Source organism: Meles meles, chromosome 4 (genome assembly GCF_922984935.1).
Source record: "Meles meles chromosome 4, mMelMel3.1 paternal haplotype, whole genome shotgun sequence".
Classification (NCBI taxonomy): domain Eukaryota; kingdom Metazoa; phylum Chordata; class Mammalia; order Carnivora; family Mustelidae; genus Meles; species Meles meles.
In genome coordinates this window covers 117,975,103-117,996,945 of record NC_060069.1, presented here as the reverse complement: position 1 = coordinate 117,996,945, position 21,843 = coordinate 117,975,103, and the positions used below count along the sequence as shown (strand labels likewise).

The 21,843-nt window shown below is 36.5% G+C and overlaps 1 protein-coding gene across 2 annotated transcripts in view; it reads left to right on the top strand.

Moving 5' to 3' along the window:
- CRYBG3 (crystallin beta-gamma domain containing 3) overlaps window positions 1-21,843 on the top strand; it is a 111,115-nt gene that overhangs the window by 49,398 nt on the left and 39,874 nt on the right. For both annotated transcript variants that reach the window (XM_046001874.1, XM_046001875.1), the window contains exons 5-12: window positions 1,250-1,294; window positions 2,043-2,158; window positions 3,317-3,464; window positions 8,483-8,619; window positions 9,948-10,062; window positions 11,203-11,238; window positions 13,251-13,384; window positions 17,658-17,784. In XM_046001874.1, the coding sequence (XP_045857830.1) occupies window positions 1,250-1,294; window positions 2,043-2,158; window positions 3,317-3,464; window positions 8,483-8,619; window positions 9,948-10,062; window positions 11,203-11,238; window positions 13,251-13,384; window positions 17,658-17,784 (858 nt within the window). The remainder of the gene's footprint in view (window positions 1-1,249; window positions 1,295-2,042; window positions 2,159-3,316; window positions 3,465-8,482; window positions 8,620-9,947; window positions 10,063-11,202; window positions 11,239-13,250; window positions 13,385-17,657; window positions 17,785-21,843) is intronic.

Sequence of the window (21,843 nt, the reverse complement as noted above, 5' to 3'; positions counted from 1 at the left end):
CTAGTGAGGTAGTGCTTTGGATCATGAAATGATATGAAAGCTTATTAAGAAAGTTAGTGTTTGAGGTTGTGTAAAGATTGTTTTAAAAATATATCAGAGGTTACTTTATCCTTTAATTGAAGTGTGTCATAACTCCTGTATTTTAGCTGGACTGTTAAATTGAGAAAACAAATTTGTCTAGTCAGAATTTAAGAGGCATAGGGTGAAGCATGTTATTTCCTAGTTCTTTGTTAATATTTAGTTTTCAAGCTAATTTAAGTGACAACATTCTAAATTTCTGAAGGTACTTTATATGGGGAATGTGCTGCTGGAACCTTTGAGCCTATGTGTCTCAGTAAGATATTTCATAATATTTTAAAATATTTTAAGTGACAGCCTCACAGTATCCTCTCACTGTAATTGCTCATGTTGTTCATACAAAGTAGGGCAATGAGCAGCCTAATTCAAAGAAAAAGCTGAAGCATTAGAGCTGGGAAATGCCTTGAAATCCAGCTATATGTATTCTTTGCCCTAGAAATATTTAAATGTCTAACATAGAATATACACTTAATGTGGGACTTTCCTTTCAACCAGTAGCATGCAAGGTAAAGTCTTTTTGAAAGAAAGGGTGGGATTTGAAGAAGTGTTTCTTTGATGATTCCCCATCACCTACCAAGTCATGTGGAACATCTTCATTGCATTACAACACACCCAGGTCCTCTTTGTCCAGCCTTGTCTCCTCATGCTCTGGTCATGCACCATGTGTTTCCTATCACTGTACTTTTCCTCAATATGTTCTCTTCATGGAAGTTTTTTTCCTTCCACTCCCTGACCCCAGCCCGGCACATTGATTCACTTACAGAAATCCTGTTTTTCAAGGTCTTCTCCATATCACTTGCTCAGACAAGCCTTGGGCCCCTCCCTGTGCTATCATCTGACCTCCATGATGGTGCCATTTCCCTTTATTGCCATCACTTGGTATATTTTTTGTGTTTTACCTGTAGTTTAACTTAGTCCTTCACTTAGAAGAGTCACGTGAATGTGATCTGTTTCCCCCTTTGTAGCTCTAAGCTTCTTGAGGGCACAAACACATTATTTTCCTTTATATTTGCCCTGACAGCCCTTGTAGTACCTAGAGGTGTGCTTTGCATTTAATGGCCCCTAAGTATATATGTGATAAATTAAATTTGTGACTGCTAAGAAACTGAGCTATATATAGCTTTCTGTTAATGCTTCTTAAGGCTTCCTTCTTATACTTTTATTATTTCAGAATATTAACAAACAAATTTTGAGGTGTAACCCAAGACCTGGGAAGGTAAGCCTAAGTTTCTTTTCTTGTTTGTTTGTTTGGTTTTCTTTTTAAAGATTTTATTTATTTGAGAGAGAGTGCATGAGAGAGCACGAGGGATAGAGAGGGAGAGAGGGAGAGGGAGAACCAGACACTGCTGAGCAAGGAGCCCGATGTGGGACTCAATCCCAGGACTCTGAGATCATGACCTGAGCTGAAGGCAGATATTTAAATGACTGAGCCACCCAGGCGCCCCAGTAAGCCTAAGTTTCTTATGGACAGAGATAAAATATGAAGAGTACGGTTATTTTAGGGGCACCTGGCTGGCTCAGTTGGGAGGCATGCAACTCTTGATCTCGTGGTTGTAAGCTCAAGCCTCACGCTGGGTACAGAGTTGACTTAAAAAAAAAACTAAAGTAAGGTTACTTTCAGGTTTGAGGGGTTTAAATACTTTTAACTGACTTTTTTTTAATTTTATTTTTTGAGATATTTATATATGTTTGTATGTATGTATGTATTTGATGAAACCTGACATGGGGCTCCATCCCAGGATCCTGGGATCATGACCTGAGCTGAAGGCAAATGCTTAACCAACTGAACCACATAGGTGCCCATAACTGACTTTAAAAGGGATTATTTTACTCACAGATTTAACATCTAAAGTAATAATTTCTTTATATATTTAGGATCTTTTATTTTCTATATTCTAGAACATTTTGAAATTTTAAATGCATTCTTAAAATTAGTTATTGTGCCTACTTACTGTATGTTGCAGATGGTGATCTATGATCTCCATGGAAGTAAATATAAGCAAGAGATCTACTGTAGTATTCCTGATGCTACATCATGGTCCTTTCCGAATGGGGTACTGATAAAAGTTGTAAGGGGCTGGTAAGAGAGCTCTTAAAATTTTGTAGCGTGTTTCCCCCAACTAAGTCTGTTTTCTTACTGTTTATGTGTTTTGTATTATTTATTGAAGTCACATTCCCTTTTGTCTAGTTTTTGACAGAATATTTTAAAATCTTATTACTGCTTTATAATTTAATTGTTCTCTTTATCTACTGTGACAGAAAATATAGGTTGTTCTCAGTGCTTAAAGCCAGCTATAAGTAACGAGACCTAGTATATATATTATATACAATCAATACCATTCTGAAACTATGCTGTTAGCAGGATAGATTTGGCAAGTTGAGTTAAAGGCGTGAGTTGAAGGAAGCATAGCTTTGAAAGCGAGTTCAAAATTTGTGGGATGCTAAGGAATGTGAAGGGCACATACTTAGGGTCATTTGTATAGCTGACATAGTCAAGAAGTGAAGGATTCTTTGTGTGGTGTAAAAATAAGGGAAAACCTCAATCGGCCATTATCCTTGTATATGCTGGAGCCAAGATTTCTTTGTCCAGTGTCTCAGTTACTCATTGATCAATAGTCATGATGTATGTGATATGGTGTAGTGTTGTCTTCATGTAATAAAATGGGATACATGTGCTCGCATTTTATTTAAAATTTGGAATTGCTGAGCTGCTGTTTTAATAGAAATGTATAGGTTTGTTTATACACCATCTAGAAAGTGCATGTGTCCTTTTTTATGTGGAGGCATAGGTTATGTTCAGGAATACTTCCAAGTTGTATGCCCTTTTATTTATTTTTTTTTAAAGATTTTTTTTTTAATTTATTTATTTTGACAGAGAGAGATCACAAGTAGGCAGAGAGGCAGTCAGAGAGAGAGAGAGGGAAGCAGGCTCCCTGCCGAGCAGAGAGCCCGATGTGGGACTTGATCCCAGGACCCTGAGATCATGACCTGAGCTGAAGGCAGCGGCTTAAACCACTGAGCCACCCAGGCGCCCTGCCCTTTTATTCTTATGCTATTTGTCTATACTTAAATTAGCATATATCATTGTTTCAAATAGAATTATATGCTAATGGTGGAAAATAGGTCAGGTTTTAAAAGTTAGGTAGGTGAGATGGTCTGTGGACTAAGTATCATTTGTTTTATGCCTCATTTCTTAGAAAATTAATTATAAATAATCATGCTTTTATGTTTTTTTCAGCTGGATTTTATATGAGAAGCCACATTTCCAGGGTCAGAAATGTGTGCTGGAAGAAGGGGAAAAGGTGTTAAATCGTGACTGGTTCCTTCAGAATAGGAAGCATCCACAGAGAGACTTTGTATTGGGTTCTATCAAACGTGTCTTAAAGGTAGCATGACCATTGATTTTCCCCTAATTTCTGTATTGTTTTGTTTGTCATGTAGTAAAGCTATACTTTGGCCTAGCAGTGTTTAGAAGTGATTGCTAATATTTGTGGTAGTTTTACTAATTTTTATTATATTGATTATAATCTTTTGAATTTATACATATGAAGTATTAGAGTGAATGATAATTTAAACTGTTACCTGTAATCTGGGCCATAAAATGAAATGGTACGTGATATGTATGTATATGTAACATATATATATATATATATCTGTATAAAATTTAGATATATACTTTTTTTTATAGTGATAGGAATATACCATCCAGGCATTTTTAGGAAAAGAGTTAATATTTCCAAATATATATATATATATATATATATATATATATATATATATTTTTTTTTTTTTTTAGTAATCTCTCCTGAGTGTAGGAGAGAGAGAGAGAGAGAGAGAGAGAGAGAGAGTGTGAGTGATGAGTATTATGGGAAAAACAGAGAAGAGTGGTGAGACAAAGGGTAGGTATATTGCTTTTTTATTTTCTGTTTAGAAAATTTATATTTATTTAATTCATTTAATACTTGCATGAGGAAGGTCTCCCAGTGTAATAAAATATTTCATGGGATGTGCTGTGGTGGTTTAGGGAAGAGGTGAATTAGTGATTAGGAAAGATCTCAGATAGGGACAGAATTTTCCCAGTATATTCTTAAGAGTTCCCTCAGCATTAAAATAGCACGTGGTTTACTACAGTTATGAATATGACAGTCATATATATTTTTTACTTTTTGTAAGATTTACTTACTTTGTCCAAGAGAGTGCATGTGAGAGAGAGCATAAGGAGGAGTGAGCATGAGCAGGGGGAGGGGCAGAGGGAGAGGGAGAAGCAGGCTCCAAGCTGAGCAGGGAGCCCTATGCTGTGCTAGATCCCAGGACCCTAGGATCATGACCTGAGCTGAAGGCAGACACTTAACCCACTGAGTCACCCAGGGTCCCCTATATTTTTTCAAGTTATGGAGATTTTGCCTAATTTTTAGGCATATGGAGATATGCCTAAAAATACAAATTAAGGTGGACCCTATCACAATGATTTGGGCTGATGTTATTAAATTCTTGATAGTTGCAGATGGCATAGAGAAAAATTAAAGATAGCATACAAAAAAAGCCATCATGAAAGGGGTACCTGAATGTATTTTATGTGGATTAATCCTTCCTGGAAAACTGCAGACAAGCCTGTGTCTTCACAAATTTGTGTTCTGCTTTTGGGCCCAGCACTGTGATAGGCATGGGGAATGGAAATACAAGTGAGATATGATCTCATACTCCAGATCGCTTAAAGTTGAGGGGAAGGGCAGCTGAGTCACATAACCATGTGAGGTAAAAACGCTCTGCAGAGCCCTAGGGGAGCACAAAAAAAGGGGTACCTCACCTGGAGGAGGGGGACACCTGATTGGAATCTCGAGAGAGTAAACAAGGGTTAGGTGGGTGGGAAATGTGAGCAAGTTCTTGGCAGAGCCGCCTGTGTTAGATGCAGAGGTGAATGTTGGTGGTACTACAAGGGGATGGAAGGCTGTAGCGTTGAGGGCAGTGTTCGTTTTCGTTGAAAAATTTAACTGTGAGCAGTTCAGCTCAGCAAGCAGCATTTGAGTCTCATTTAATTAGCTAACTCACTAGAAATTGATATGAATAATTTGTAGGTAGAATGTTCTAAGATTTAAGTAACTTACGGTTTTGTGCTGTTCTTCTGAATGTCAGGCATCATGCCAAGCCCAGTGGGGAAAAAAGATAAGTTGTTGAAAACAGCAACCTTCTCACCACCCAGAAATCCACCTACAATAAAATCAAGTAAAAAAAGTCTGTTGAATATGGATATATAAATGGGTATTTGCACACCTGCTATTTGCTTAGACTACATTAAAAGAAAAAATAAGTGTTACTTGTATTCTTTCCTTCTTCCAGTGTTTGTTCTTGGAGTCATTTTTTAATTTCAGTGTGAGTGCCCACATGTCTTGGACAGGCTAGCAACTTTCAGTGAGGAAGGAAAAACTATTGAGCATCGAATGGAAAAGGCATTAGCATTGTTCTAAACATTTGACAAAGTAAGAATCAGGCATCGAACTGCTTCCTTTCTCCAGCCTTGTCAAAATTCTCCCTATTGATTGCTTCATTTTCATGGGGACTGTTACCATTTTAAATTCATCTAGGCCTAAACCTAGAACTAACCTTATCTTGCTTCATCATCTTTCATTTGCTCTAATCTGAGTAGTCAATACTTCATTGTTCTCTAAAGATAATACTTTGATCATGTCTTCAGTTTGCTGTGAAGAGCTGTGGAGGATGCCAGCAGTTAGCAGTGGTTGTAGATTCTGCTCGAGGGCCATCTTTGCTCCCAGAGATAATTGGGGTGAGGTAGCATTGCAATAATTCTTGAGTCAGATGTTTCTTTTCTCAAAAATTAGAAATGAATATTGCAAATTACTGTTTATGGTGCAGCTAATATTTTTTTAACGGAGTGACATTTTTCTTATGGTCAGAAGTTACTTCGGTTTTGTCCTCATTAATGTTGGGAAGAGAGATCTGATGTTAGATCAGGGACTGAAGGTGTTTTATGGGAGGTGAAGTCAATTAGATTTTCTTATTGGTTTTGTAAACTGTAATCCATTCTTGCCTGTTTCTCTCCTGTAGTTCTGCCTTCATGCCTACAAAGTCTTTAGTAGTCTAAGCTTGCAAGTTTCATCAAGGTACTTGTAAAGTATATTGTGACTAGAAAAGTTGGGGAGGAAGCCATACAAACTGCTAAGAATGAACTGTTCATTGTTGCTAGGTTACTATAAAGTACCCTTCAGTTGTTAGTGTTTACTGCCCCTGTCTATCAAGAATTAGGCAAGTCTTGCAAGAGACATTATTTCTTTGAGAATAGCCACCATGAAGAAGATAAAACTTAACTGGTGAAATTTTTTTTAGTTAACTAGAGAAAAAATGGATACTCTGTCTGAGGACATAAACATTCTTATTTTTGTTTATTTTCTATTTTTTAGCCATTATTATACTATTTTCCATTATGCTGTTTCCTTCTGTGTTGTGGCAGACTCAAATGCCTTTTAGCTTTTTCCCTTTTAAAGCACACCACCCATGCATTGTTTGTATAACACAATGCAGAGGAAACTTACTTGTGTGAGACATTTAGTTAAGTATTCTGTTACTGTGCCTACCATCCCTGGGGGAACATTAATATGGCAGCATTTTAAATACTGTTACTAGAACTCTGTTATTAATAACAAACAAAAGCCTTGAAGATTGACAGGTGACTGTTGTGGACGTTTCTGGCTATCTTTATTTTTAAAGTTTTATTTATTTATTTGACAGAGTAACAAAGATCACAAGTAGGAAGAGTAGCAGGCAGAGAGAGAGGGAGGGGGAAGCAGGCTCCCCACTGAGCAGAGAGCCTGATGCGGGGCTCGATCCTAGTACCCTGAGATCATGGCCTGGGCTGAAGACAAAGGCTTAACCCACTGTGCCACCCAGGCACCCCTGACTATCTTTGGAAGGAAATTTTAAACAGAAATATACTTTTAAACTTTAAAGGATATTTTAGGTTATGCCTCCTTACTGTATTGCATTTTAGAACTAGCTTTCTAAAAATAAAATATATTAATTTGCTTATACATATTAATAAGAACGATTAAGAATGATTAATAGGAAAACTCAGTTTAGAAGTTTAAAAAATCACAAAATTGCAGTTATAAATTGCAAACTGATTGTAATAAAAAATACAGTTGTTCAGCCTAATGTCACCTCTGATTGTTACCACATTTACCTGTTTCATTAAAGCATAATCACTTGAATTTCACAATTTCTTAGGTGAGAATTATGCTACTGAAAGTTTGAGTTGTATAATTAAACACTCATGATTATGGAGTTGGTGTGTTCAGACAGAAACACATCTGTAATTTCAGAGAAGGGAAAAATAATTGTAGTTTTGATTCCCTAAGAAAAAGATGAAGTCTTTTTTGTGTTAGAACTTGACTATTAGAAGATTTTCATAGGTAAGAATATAGAAAATTCTCCCTTTAGTTGCAATGGGGGAAAACATTTACAAAGAGAGGCCGTATAAAGAAGGGGGTGGGGAGAATATGGATACCAGTATGGCTGAAGAGTTGTGTGGAGTTCCTGAGATCACTGGGTTGGTACCATGTTGTAAAAAGGCAAACAAATGTAAATTTGATATGCCTAGGTTTTGAGCCAAGGTGTGTCGTGAGGAAAGTAATGTTTTCTAACAACCCCAACTGTATAAAGTGTGGCTAGTACTTGACTGGTGATATAGGCCCATAATCAAAGTCTTAGCCTTGATGAACGGCCTTGACTATGGGAATAAAAAAGAGAGATACATAAGTGAAATTTTAAGGGAAGGTTTGACAGGACATGGTGGCAGTGAATTTGGGATGGAGGATGGGGTGAAATTTCATAATGCCTTTCTTCTTCAAACAACTTGTTCTAAAATAAACAGAATCCCACAAGTAGGAAAACAGATTTCCTTTACCCTCACTTCTAATTCCTACTTCTTTTGTCAATGTAAATTAGATAACACACTGAGGGAGTAGTGTTCCTCTCTGTTATTTATTTTTTATATCCCCCATGAGATCAGCTTTTATTCAACTCCCTTCCTCTGTATGGCTTTGTTATGCTTCTGAGAAGGAAGGCTTAAAGACTTTTGGCACTCCCAGAGTTTGGTAATTGAACATTGGTTGCTTAATAGAACAAGACTTTTAAAAACAAAGCAGAAAAAAAATGAGTAATACTTTTTCAATTGATAATATTTATAATTTTCATGTTATCAATGTAACTTCTTAGAAAAAAATTCATTTTAAAAAACTGGTGAAGTGAAACAGTATTTCCTTCCTGTTGTTTTTGTGAAGAAATTCAACTGAACAATGAAAAGAATTGTAATTGTGTATCTAGGGTATTGAGAATACTGAATTGTGTGTGTCTCCCCAATTTCAAAGCCAATTTTTTCTTTTTTTTTCAGGATTGCAGCATTCCAGAGATAGAACTTTGCCCACAGGCTGATCCCGCATGTTGTTCTATCCATATACAGCGAGCAGTCCCCAATTTGGAAGAGCTGAATATTCCCAAATCTGTGTCCTTCACTGTGAAGTCAGGAGTGTATGTATTAGTTTATCCTTATTACAGTGATTGATGGCCACCAAATTTAACTTTTTACTTCAAATTTCAGTGGGTGACGTGTATATTTGTGAAGTTTTGATTTTATTTATGCTCCTGGATACTCGAGAAAGACCGTTGCAGGGATTAAAACAGATTCTGTCTTCCTTTGGATCCAATTAAGTCTCTGATGTAGGACTCACGGGAGCAGATAGAGATTCTCAGGCATAGTTCTTGATAGATGCATTCATCATGTTTTCATCCTCCAGATTTTGGGACTGAGAAATAAAAGCATGTCCTGGCCTAAAAATCTGGAGCTTGAACTATTTCAAGGGTGTCTCGGTACCTGTAGTTACTGAGTGCCTCCACAGCGTGGACACGTGGTGCTTTTTTTTTTGTTTGTTGTATTCCTGTAAGGTAGGTGGAGCAACTCATTTTACAAATAAGGAAATTATATGATTTGCTTCAGGCTGCCAGCCTATAAGCCTGTGTCTGCTACCAAACCTTTCTGATTCCAAAGGTATCTTTTAGACTATGGGTATGACTGAGCTGAGTCTTAATTTAGTTCCAGATTAGCATGAATCACAACTCTGTGATGCCAGTTCAACATGGATTCCTTTTCTGTCTTTCATTCTTTTTTATTTGCTCTGATGATGGTTGTTGTAGATATTTGGGGGTCACCATAGGACATCTTTCTTCATCTCTCCCAACCACAGATTAGAACTATGGGCAGACCCAGTAATTGACCCTGCCCATGAGATATGTCTGTAATTACCAAATTTAGTTACAAGGTAGGTCTGTCAGGAATCTCATTTCAGATACTGTTCCTTCAGCAGCCAATTGAATGGATTATTGATTCTAAAAATGTGGGTCAAAAATGTAAAATGCCTTGATTGGGAGAGGAGGGGAAAGATGTAAAAGGCCTTATGGAATCCCACCTTTCATTGCCACACTGTTAAAAAAAAAAAAAAAAAGAATATAGTGTAATATTTTTTCCTTCCAGTTATATTCTGCTTGAATCAAGGGTGTCACACCTCCTAAATACTAGAAAATTCTAAGAAAAGTAATATGTACTGCTTGGAGTACGTATAATAGACTTAAAGTGTTTGAATATGAGTACTGAAAAACACATTAACTCTTGTTATATGCTGTCTAGTGAAGTCATTTCAAATGTGTTTTACGGGTTGTGATTCTGCCATGAAGGTTTTCTGGTTTTTTTTTGTTTTGTTTTCTTTTCATTTTTGTTTGTTTCATAGCCCTTTATACTTTTAACTGTTACAGTACGAAAGTGTTCCTATTATACTTTAACAAACCATTCATTTCTTATTTAGTTGGCTTGCCTACCCAGATATTAATTTTAAGGGACAAGCTACAGTTCTGGAGGAAGACCATGGACTCTGTGAGATTTCTGCCACAGAAATGAAATCATTGCATCCACTTCAAATGGTAAGCAAAAATTTAAAAACTGGCATTTTCCAAAGTGCCCATGAATCTAAAATAACCGTGGTGATTGCTTATGCTGTCTATCCTGAGAAATGAATATGTGTACTATTGGATCAGCAACCTATACATTATTTTTCTGTGCTTCTATATTATAGATGTTTTCTAGAAGACATTTCTATAATGTTTTCTAGAAGACAAATTTCTGAATTTACTTTGTGCTGTGAGTTATTACAATGCATGCAGTTTCCTTATAAGTACTGTTCTGTGAAAATTTTGAATACAGTTTTGAAATTATTTTTGATGCTTTTTAGAAAACTACTTTTCTAATGATGCTTTTCCATCAGAGTAATGAATGATAAGCTCAGCATTAATAATAAATGGACAGTTCTATCAGTGGTTACTTTCTTTTTTTGGTTGCTTTCTTAAAGTTAATAAGTATATACAGTATTTTTGTTGCAAACATTTTTAATTGGGGGCAAACTCTTCAAATAAATGTTAGCTTTGTGGTAAACCATTTTTGGCTGTTCTGTGCCTTTAAAAAATAAAAACTAGGAAAAACTAAGAAATTTTAAGAAATGTGGAGTAGCATTAAAAACAGGAAATTCTAGAATTAGTTTGTTGAGGAAGGGGTTACCTTTTATGCTCTACAACCTTGGGTTCACAAAGATAGTTAATGATAAAAAGTGTTGATGGAACTTGGAAGGGGAAGCACTCTAATTTAGAAAGCCTGAGCAGTTGTTGGGAGGAAATGCAGGGTCAGTGGTTTGGAAATCTACTCTGCCAAATGAGATGTTTTAAATCTAGCAACTCCACTCTGTTTCTTGGGACACTCTGCCTTGGGCTTAAATCTTTACTCAGTCATGTGTGCTTAAGGACTAAAAAGCTCAGTTTCCTTCTTTGTACTAGTTTTAATCTGGAAAATATATTTTAAAGCTTTCTTACTACATCTACATTGATGAACTGTCTGACTTGGTTTTGACTACCATAGAGTTCTGTGCTTAATTTTTAAAAGTTACCACAACTTAAAGTTGACTGGCATATAACCTTGAACTAATCAGATTTTTTTGTATAACCTTCATATGTCACTTACTTTCAAGTGTTCTAAATGTTTCTGTATCTAATATTAAAATTTCTTATCTTAAGGGTGGACTAAAAGTGGAAATGCCTATGAACTTAAAGGTAAGTCTTAAAAATGGACTTTATAGCAGGATAAAAAGTTTGAGTGTTGATCTTTAACTATTTTGAACTATTAAAGTAAAAAAAAAATAGCTGAATATACGCTAATAATATCTAGCTAGTGAATGTTGGAGTGAAGTGACGGCACAGAATGGCCAGTGAGGACACATGCTGTGAGGGCAAATTGGGTCAGTGTGCAAGGATGGAGGTCAAGCACAGCAAACACCAAATAGAGGATGGAAAGGTGATAGGTTTGATTTTTGATTTGGTGGGGAGGGGGCAGTTGAGGTGGCAGCTTGACATTCTTGTGGCGGTATCTAGCAGATGTTTGGGAATAATGCTGACAACATTGTAAGTGTAAGTATCTGAAGGGAACAGCCGAGGCAGTGAAAATTGGAGCAATAGCGGCACCAGGATTAAGCACATTTGGGGAAAGAAAGGAAATGGAATTATAAAATGCATGTGAAAAGAGATGGAAAGAAAACCAGTGCAGTGATCAAAGATGCAAACAGACCTCTGCTTGTCTAGCTTATAGCACTTCCAGAAGCAGGCGTGGGAAGGATTCATCCATTCTTTTCCTGTCCTGTAAAACAAGACACAGATCCTCCAATCCTCCCATTTCTGGAGGCTTCTTAATTGATCGAACTCACCACCATTCTCTTAATCACATAGGTGGAAATTTTTAAGACTTAGTAACCTTGTTGGTGTCATATATACCCAAGTTTTAAAAAAATACTTAGTCCTGTATTGGTCTGGGATATGGTCAGAAATCCTCAAAGCTCCTCAGGTGATTCTAATAACACGCAGCCAAGGTTTTCGAACCAGTGACCTAGAAGATACAGGATTAGCTCTGACAGTTTCTCAGTGACTCCTGTCTCAGGCTTTTCAGGTGTGACAGGTTCGGTCTTTCTTCGACGTTTGCAGTTTGACAGGTTGTAGAAGTATATGAATGAAATAACTATCATATAGTAATGGCTTACTCATCAAAGAATTACTTCTTCTTAGTCTGATTGGGTTCAGCATATGTAGAAAGTCTTAAACTCAAATATAACTTCACTTCAAATATAGCACCCTGTGAAAATTTAGTATTTGGAAAACAGGAGCAGTACTATGTATTTTTTTTCAGCTTATTTGATGCTATCAATTTTTGGAAACAGGGAAGCTATAACTTGTTCAGTGCTTTTAAGCATGGGGCCTTATTTTGCCGGTTGTACACCATGTATGCCATCAGCCACAAATAGAATCAGGTGATAGAGTGTGGATAGATGAGTGCTGTTGTCGCCATTGTCACTTCCACGTACTAAGGGCAGGTGGGTCATAGTTGGGAAGTAAAGAGCACCAAAGTGGCGGAAGAGAAATATTTGTACCAATCCAAATTTGAAGTAAATGAAATGCTAGGAATGGATTTCCCACTGTACTTACCCCCCACCTATATGAACCCAGTATCCAAAAAAACACCATAATTTTTCAATCACTTCTTTTTATTAGAAAGTTTTGTATTCAAATTCAGGAATTTGCATATCTTTTATCAGTGAATAGCAACTGCCATAGAAGCAATTAGTGTTATAAGAAGCGGCCATGTTTTCTCAATCCAGTAGATAATTTATTGTGCCATAGAACCTCTATAGAGAGTTTTTTTTTTTTTTCTAATAGGGAAAATTCAGTACATATAAGGCAGGTCTGTATTAAATTCCAAACAGTGAGCTAAGCTTAGTTAATTTAAGTGTCCGTTACAAGACAGTTTACCCTTTGAGATGGTCCTAGGATTTGGGTAACCAGAACAATGGCATCATATTTGATTGTTATTATGAGAGAAACATGCTATTAAGATATTTTATCTTTATGATAATAACTCACATATTCCTTGTGAATATCAGACAGCATGCTATATTGTAAATATTAATAAAAAGGACAGTGGTCCCTCTGTCGGAGTCTTTAGTTTCACTTAAGTAAATGAGTTTTGTGTCTATTCCAAAATACAAGCATGTTAAGTAATTTTCTTTCATATCTTTCAGGTTATTATTTATGAAAAACCTCACTTCCGTGGACAGGCCAAAGAGTTTAGTGAACACATAGATTCTGTCCCTAAGTTTTTAAAAAATAACGGGGATTTTCATGGAATTGGATCAATTCGTGTCATCGGTGGAGTGTGAGTGTTATATTTACAAATTTGATTTAATAGTCAATTTTTATAGATCAGCATAAAAAATGTGCCAAGCCAAGTATAAACAATGTGTCTTAATCTAAAAATATTACCTCCCTTCTGGAAGGTACTCTTAAAAAAATATTAGTCACTACTGGCTTTTCTGTGAACTCTTGTTTTATTAGAGAGTTTGAGGTAGATTAAGTGTATAAAATAGTTTCTAAAACTTAAAACAGTATTCTAAACACAATATAGAAGATAAAAATTACCCCCCCAAATTATTTATTTTTACAAACTTTGGACATGAATGAGAACCCCAGTTTTTATTCTCTATTCTGTGGATCTTAGTTGACCATCTGTGCTGAGGATCTTGGCGGTGAGTCCTTCATTAAAGAAGTAGCCTAGGTTGTGTGTTTCCCAAGTCAAGGATTTTAAAACAAAATTTTTTTTATTAATATATAATGTATTATTAGCCCCAGGGGTACAGGTCTGTGAATTGCCAGGTTTACACACTTCACAGCACTCACCATAGCATATACCCTCCCCAATGTCCATAACCCAACCACTCTCCATCCCCCCTACACTAGCAACCCTCAGTTTGTTTTGTGAGATTAAGAGTCTCTTATGGTTTGTCTCCCTAACAATCCCATCTCGTTTCATTTTTTTCCTTCCCTATCCCCAAACCCCTCATGTTGCCTCTCAAATTCTTCCTATCAGTGAGATCATATGATAATTGTCTTTCTCTGATTGACTTCTTTCGCTCAGCATAATTAACCCTCTAGTTCCATCTGTGTTATCACAAATGGCAAGATTTCATTTCTTTTGATGGCTGCATAGTATTCCATTGTGTCCATTGTATATATATACACCACCTCTTCTTTATCCATTCATCTGTTGTTGGACATCTAGGTTCTTTCCATAGTTTGGCTGTTATGGACATTGCTGCTATAAACATTCGGATGAACGTGTCCCTTTGGTTCACTACATTTATATCTTTAGGGTAAATACCCAGTAGTGCAATTGCAGGGTCATAGGGTAGATCTATTTTCAACTTTTTGAGGAACCTCCATGCTGTCTTCCAGAGTGGTTGCACCACCTTGCATTCCCACCAACAATATAGGAAGGTTCCCCTTTCTCCGTGTCCTTGCCAGCATCTGTCATTTCCTGACCAAGTTCAGGATTTTTAACATTGGTTACCCTCTGGCCCTGTACTGGTTTTGAGGAAGCACCCCCCAAGAACCTCTCAGTATAAACTCAAGTGTCACCAATCATTGGTACCATCTTAGTCTCAGTCAGCAGTTTCTGGGGCAGGTACCCCAGAAAAATCTGTGACTGTATTGGGCTGTGCCTTTGTATTTGTATCCTGGCAGATAAAAATCAGAAGAAGCTTTCTTCATAGTTTATTTGCCATTGTCGATCCAGTGCTAGAATTCTTCTAGAAACACTGTTGGTCTCTTTGTTGATACAATAGTTTATTTGGAATATTGGTTCATTTTAATTTAAGTATTGATGTCTTATTTGCAGTAATATTATAAAACTTGTTTTTGCTATTCTATCATAAGATACTACTAAACCATTTTATTCATAGGTGTTAAATGACTGGTCTAAGATCACTCAACAATCTATATTTAAAGATTTAGACTTTGCAGTTTCTGTCAGTAAATCTAGTGATGGCTACACTAGCCAATATGGAAATAAAAGAGAATGTGCCATATATTAGATATGTAGAACATATCCAAAATTGGTCTAACATATTGTGTAACCATTTAATTCCTTATCCTTCAATTAAAAAAAAATGTTAGGCCCTTGAAGAACAAGTATGTTTTGGATAAATTTTTATTGTATCCTATTTATTTGCACTTTAATCTATGAATACATACCCTTCTTGTTAACCCTGCTAAATATTTTTGCCTTTTCTTCCCTTTGGGATCTGAATGTTTTTTCCATTAACTAGATCATGATTTGCATTGTTTTCTGAGTTTTTTTGTAATTTTATTTTAATTTTATTTTTTTTTAATTTTAATTTAAATTTTATTTTTATTTTAAGAACATATTATTGTTTGAAATAGAATGCAAAAGAAAAATTTCGTGTCCCCATTTAAAAGTGAACAGTTGAGGGCCTCCTGGGTGACTCAGTCGATTAAATATCTGACTCTTGATTTCAGCTCAGCTCATGATCTCAGGGTCTTGGGATCAAGTCCTGTGTTGGGCTCACTGCCAAGCACAGAGTCTGCTTGTCCCTCTCCCTCTGCTCTCTGTTCCCTGGCTCATACTGTGTGTGTACTCTCTCTCTCAAATAAATAAATAAAATCTTAAAAAAAGTGAATAGTTAACTTCCATTTTTTTTTCCCACTGTTTCTACCATTTTTCACTTTTTTTTAACTGTTTAACTGCAGGTAGTAGGAACTCTGTCCCATCTTGAGGAATCTAGGGAAAGTGAGGTTGATGTTTCTTCATTTTTCTCAGCATCTGTTTTTAAATATCTCAGATGGATATACAAATTGAATCTTAAAATTTTTTTTAAAAAGCTGAGCAGATTTTTGAACTATTGTCATGTAATTATTAATCTGTCTTCAATATTAAGGTCTTCTATATATTTTATTCTTTTTCCCATTCAGATATATTAAAGGCATGTTCTGAGTAGCCACATTTATATAAATGAAAGCCACATTTATATAAATGAAAGCCACATTTAGAATTTGAAAGTTTTCCTGTGCAACTTATTTTCACATAATAGCTTAAGAATAAAATACTAGGGGTGCCTGGGTGGCTCAGTTGGTTAAGTAACTGCTTTCATCTCGGGTCATGATCCTGGAGTCCCGGGATCGAGTCTCACATCGGGCTCCTGGTTCCACGGGGAGTCTGCTTCTCTCTCTGACCTTCTCCTTGCTCATACTCTCTCTCACAATGTCTCTCTCAAATAAATAAATAAAATATTAAAAAAAAAGAATAAAATAATATTGGTCTTTTTACATATTACAAAACCACTAAGATGTATAAGATTTTTATTCCAATGCATGTGGACCTCTTCTTCCCCAGTCACATACACACCTACATGGTGAGGGCAAGGATGGATTCATGATTGCTGAGTGGCTACTGTTACTTTGTACCCCATGGAAACAATTTTTGGAGTAGTTTTTTTTCATTTTCTCAAAACAGTAGTAGTCAGCCCTACCCAGCTTTGTCAAGCCCCAGAATTCAGAAGTCCCAGAAGTCCCCAACCTAGGAGCCCAAAGTAGTCATCCTAGAATCTGCCCCATCGGAGAGGGTCCCATTCTAACAAGAAAGTGCCTCAAAAGGCAGATTGAAGCAGATCAGCATATGTGATGAACCATCTATGCCCACATTACATTCATTAGCTACTGTGAATTAGTCCATTAAAAAGTAAGTTTCATGGAGGAACTTAACGACTAATGGTGTTTTTCAGTGTTCTATACAGTTTTCTATTAGAAGTCAAGAAAGTGTCAAGTCAGTGTCCTGGATGGGTGGCTCAGTCAGTTAAGTGTCCAACTCTTGATCTCAGCTCAGGTCTTGATCTCAGGGTGATTGGAGTTCAAGCCCTGCATTGGGTTCCATGCTGGGTATGGAGCCTACTTTAAAAAAACAAAAACAAAAAAACTTGTGTCCCTGGAAAGTACTCTGCCAAAGTGCTACCTGTTGCCATTATCACCACTGATAAAATGGTGGGAACAACACTGCCCACCTGTAAATATTTACAGAAGTATTCTTATATGTGTAGGCCATCAGGGCTAATGTCAGCCAATTTGCATTTCTCTTTGCTAGACCCACCAATAATGTGTTTTTGATGGGAAACCCAGTTTCCTTTGGTTCCTTTGATTTACAACCTAAATAAATGCTAAATACTGTAATCATTCTGTGATTCCAGAAGGGTTTTGTCAGTAAAATAAGAATAATTATCTTTGAATCTCAAAATGGGTTTATAAGTTTACTCATTGACTATTTGTGCTTTCCATTATTTTTTACTTGGCAGACTATCCTTTCTCCACATTGAGATGTGGTATCAGGTCATACCACAAACATTTAGTGAGCATTGCTCTATCACAATCCTATAAGAACCTTTTGTTGGTAAAATCCTCCAAACTATAAAGCTGTTGATCCTTGAAGCATACAACATCTGTCTGTCTTTATAAATGGTAACAAAACAAATGTGTTGCTTTTTAAAATACGATGATATACAATGAGGTGCTTTATCATGATTTTCTCTTTTTTTAAAATTAATCTTATTAATGGCTCAATTGGATGTCCTTTGTATTTCTAGGTGGGTTGCCTATGAAAAAGAACATTTTAAAGGCCAGCAATTCTTGCTTGAAGAAGGAGATTTTGAAGACAGTAATGCCTGTGGGGCATTAAGTGGCCCCATCTTGTCTTTCCGGTTCTTACAAGCTGTGAGTTACCGTCATTATTCTTACTTTTCTATTGGTTTTCTATCCATGAAAGCCAAACATGAGTTGTGATAGAACATGAGGTTATAAAATATTTAGAATACCTGAAAGCATTACGCTGACCTGCTTATATGGCTTGCCTGCTTTTCTTTTTCTTTTTTTTTTTTTTTCCAGTTTCAATGGTACATTATTTTCTGGAGAGATATATATATATATATTTTATTTCTTTTCAGCATAACAGTGTTCATTGCCTGCTTTTCTTAATGAATAGTTAGGTTTGCTTTTCATCCATCAATTCCATTAAGTATTTATTGAGCACCTGCTTCATGATCTGGATTGTGTCAGATGCTGGTGAAATGGTGGCCAGAGTCTCCATCCTTGCTTTCGGAGATCTGGCAGTCTGATAGGGAAACTAGTACTTTCATAAATGCTTGATAATGTTTGCCTATGATCGGATTAGGCACAAAGTACTCACCAGAGAAAGGTCAACTGCTCCCACTTGAGAATAGGAAAAGATAACAGTTGAACAAAATTTCAGGTTCAAGAGTTGGCCAAGTGGAGAGGTTCCAGGACTGACTGAAGTGGAAAGGTGTAGGTGCTATTTTAGCAAGAGATTAACATATAAAAAGGCAAGGATGTGAGTCAGTGGTTCTCAGCTGGAGGTGACTTTACTCCACTGCATTTGGCAGTGTCAGGAGACATTTTGGATTGTTATGACTTGGGGCGCGGGGTGGGGTGTGATACTGACATCTAGTGGGTAGAGGCCAGGGGTACTGCCAAACCTCCACAGCTCACAGGACAGCCTTCTCACAATAAGATGTCATTAGGTCCAGGGACACCTGCATGGCACAATTGGTTCAGTGTCCAGCTTTTGGTTTCTTTCTGCTGGTCGTGATCTCAGGGTCGTGAGATCGAGCCCCTCATCGGGCTCTGCACTGAGCACAGCAAAGTCTGCTTGAGATTTTCTTTCTCCTTCTGCTCCTCCTGCTTGTGTGTGCTCACTCTCTCTCTCTGTAAAAATAACCTTAAAAAAAAAGTCATCAAGTCCAAAATGTTAATAATGTAGAGATTAAGAAACCCTCATGTAAGTGAAACTGGTATGTTTGGCAAATGCAATTAAGTCAGGATATTAATAAGCAGAACTTCAGGAAAATGAGACCAAGAGCCAGATAATGAAGGGTCTCTTATGCATATTGAAGAGTTCAGATTTTTTTTTTTTCTTGATTTTACCTTGAGCCCCTGATGGATTTTAGGCCTAGTGAGCAAGATTAGATTAGAAGTTTCAGAAGATCTTCTTGGTAACTCTTGAGAAAAGGCTTGGGGCGGAGGACTCCAGGACTCCAGGTGGAAGTGATGAGGTCACAGAAAAGAGATAAATGTTAGAGAGTTCTGTAGGATATCAGGGTTTATCAAACATTGCTCATTTTCCTCACCAGCTCTAGACACTTTTTAATGTGTTCACAGGGACATACTTTCTTAAGATTTACCACTGTAGTCTCTTTCCAGAGTAATCTGTATCCATATAAACTCTAAACTGTCTGGAATGATTTCCAAAGCCCTCTTTCAAGGAATTGATATTGAAGTGAAGAGTGATTATGGGGTCTGGACTTTGAGTGAGCACAGGTTGGTTGTGTACTCTGGTACTTCAGGTTTTTGTCTGTTGGGGCCCTTCACCTGGTTAGGCAGGAAGGGCCAGAATGGGAAAAGCAGCATAGGGAACAAGGGAGCTTTTTTGGGGGGGTGGGGGTGGGTGGTGAGTGATCTTTGTTATTAAGAATGTGAGTTGGAAACCAGTTCTACCTGAAGGACATTTAGGACAGTCCACTGAAGATTGGGCACTGAGTTTTCTTGAGCAATGGATAACTTTTGAGGTATTTAGTCCACCAATCCTATTTTGCAAGGGTTTTTCTCTACCTAGCTCTTCCTTACTTGACCACTAAAAGGCAAGCAAGACAAAACAAGGAAGAACCTTCATCTTTTATTTTAGGTCTTCATGACCACATGCATTCAGGGAACTACGGGTCGTGATTCAGAGCGTCTTCCACCTAATATTGAATAATTTTTAATTTTTCCCTCTTTATTTAAAAAACAGTTGAACAGAAGCATTGCTGATTCTAGAAATGTTCAACAGTGAATGTGATGGCACCTTCCCAGGAAGACTGTGACTAAAACACGCAAACAAATAATAAAACCCCAGGTCACTCACTGAAGTCTCCCAATAGTAGAAAATGTGAAGAGATATAAATACTATAACTATATAGTTAAATAATTAGAGGGTATTTGGTATAGACAGTATGATAATATGCATTGGAAAAATCGGCAGGAATTGGCACATTGATTACTGTTACACAGAAAAGTTTTGGGCATTTACAAAAATAATACCATTTTTATATAAGTGAATGAAAATGCCCTTTTTAGAAAATCCTCTGTTCTCTTAAAATAAGATTTTTTAACAATTAAAAGACTATTTGCTAGCTTATAAAGATATTATCGTCCTCGTCATTATAATCTTGACATTTGTCAAGAACTTATTAATGGCCTTACTTGTACTTAGTATTCACAAAGATCAGGAGATACTCTTATGATCTTCATCTTACAGGTACAGAAACAGAGGATCTGAGAGGTTAGGTACTATGCCCAAGTGCAGAGCTGTGATATCCTACTCTAAAGCCCATGTCAAATTATCCTTTTTTTGTTGTTGTAGAATGATTAGACTAAAAAAAATCTTAGCAGAAAACTGGATTTCATTCAACCAAAGGCTTATTAGCATTTCATCTGTAGCTGTAAATATATGGTCACATCACAGACCAATACATATGTATAGTAAATATTTACATGGCTTTCAGACAGTTTGTAATTTTATGTTCACTAAAATATTTTCAGTTGAAATATTTTATATTCTCCAGATATAGCATATAGTTGGGGAGGAGTTTGGTTTTTTTTTTTACTTTACTTTTTTTTAACTTTATTTTTTTTTTACTTTATTGAGATATTATTAACATACAAAAACTGTACATATTTAATATATACAATTCAATGACTTTGTGGATAAGTGTGCACCTGTAAAACCATCACCACTATCAGGTGACAGACCTATCCATCTTCTTCCAAAGTTTCCTTCTGCCCCTTATTATTAATTTTTTTGTGATGAGACATAACATAAGGTCTACCTCTGAAAATTTTAAGTTTATGATATAGTTAGGCATAGAATTTTAAAAAGTCTTGTGGTTGTTGCGGCGCCTGCGTGGCTTAGTCAGTTAAGTGTCTGCCTTTGGATCAAGTCATCATGATTTTGGGGTCCTGAGATCAAGCTCCGAGAGGGGCTCCCTGCTCAGTGGGGAATCTGCTTCTCCCCCCACCCCCTATTATCCCTATATCAAATAAATAATAAAATCTTTAAAAAGAAAAAAAAACCTCTTATGATTCTCATAGCCTATTGAAGGTAACTGGTAGAGTTGACATGTGACATCTTTTCATATCAGTTCTTCTAGTGTTCCTAACCTGGGAAGGAATGAAGGGCTACATGTAAGATCTAAGTTGAAATAATATAAACAAAAAGAGAGAGAAACTGCACAATACAATGCAATTTTCTAATGTCTTGGCTTCAGTATGCAGAACACTTTGGATCCACTAAGGTCAAATTCTGGACATTTTCCTTAGGGATATTGTAATCTGTGTCACAGAGTACTTGGAGAAGACAATGGGAAATATGTTTCTAATTCCAAATGAGTCAGGCAGATACATAATGACTTTGAGTTAATTTTTTTTTTTTTTTTAAAGGAGAGATCCAGAAGAATATAGGAGTATTGGGCTCCAGGGATTAAAAAGGAATTTTTTTTTCCTTGGCTTCCTGGATAAAACTTTCTTGGTGTGCTTATTTTTCCTCAGTTTTATACTAGCTTAACTTTTGGATTTGCTTTTATTAAGATTTTCAGTCTTGGGGCCTCTTTTCAGATCTTTGAAACCAGGTGGTATGCAATGGAGATCATTATTTCTTCTGAATTAATGGGTATACCAGATCTCCACTGGTGTCTCATATTACTTTGTCCACCAGAGGGTTAT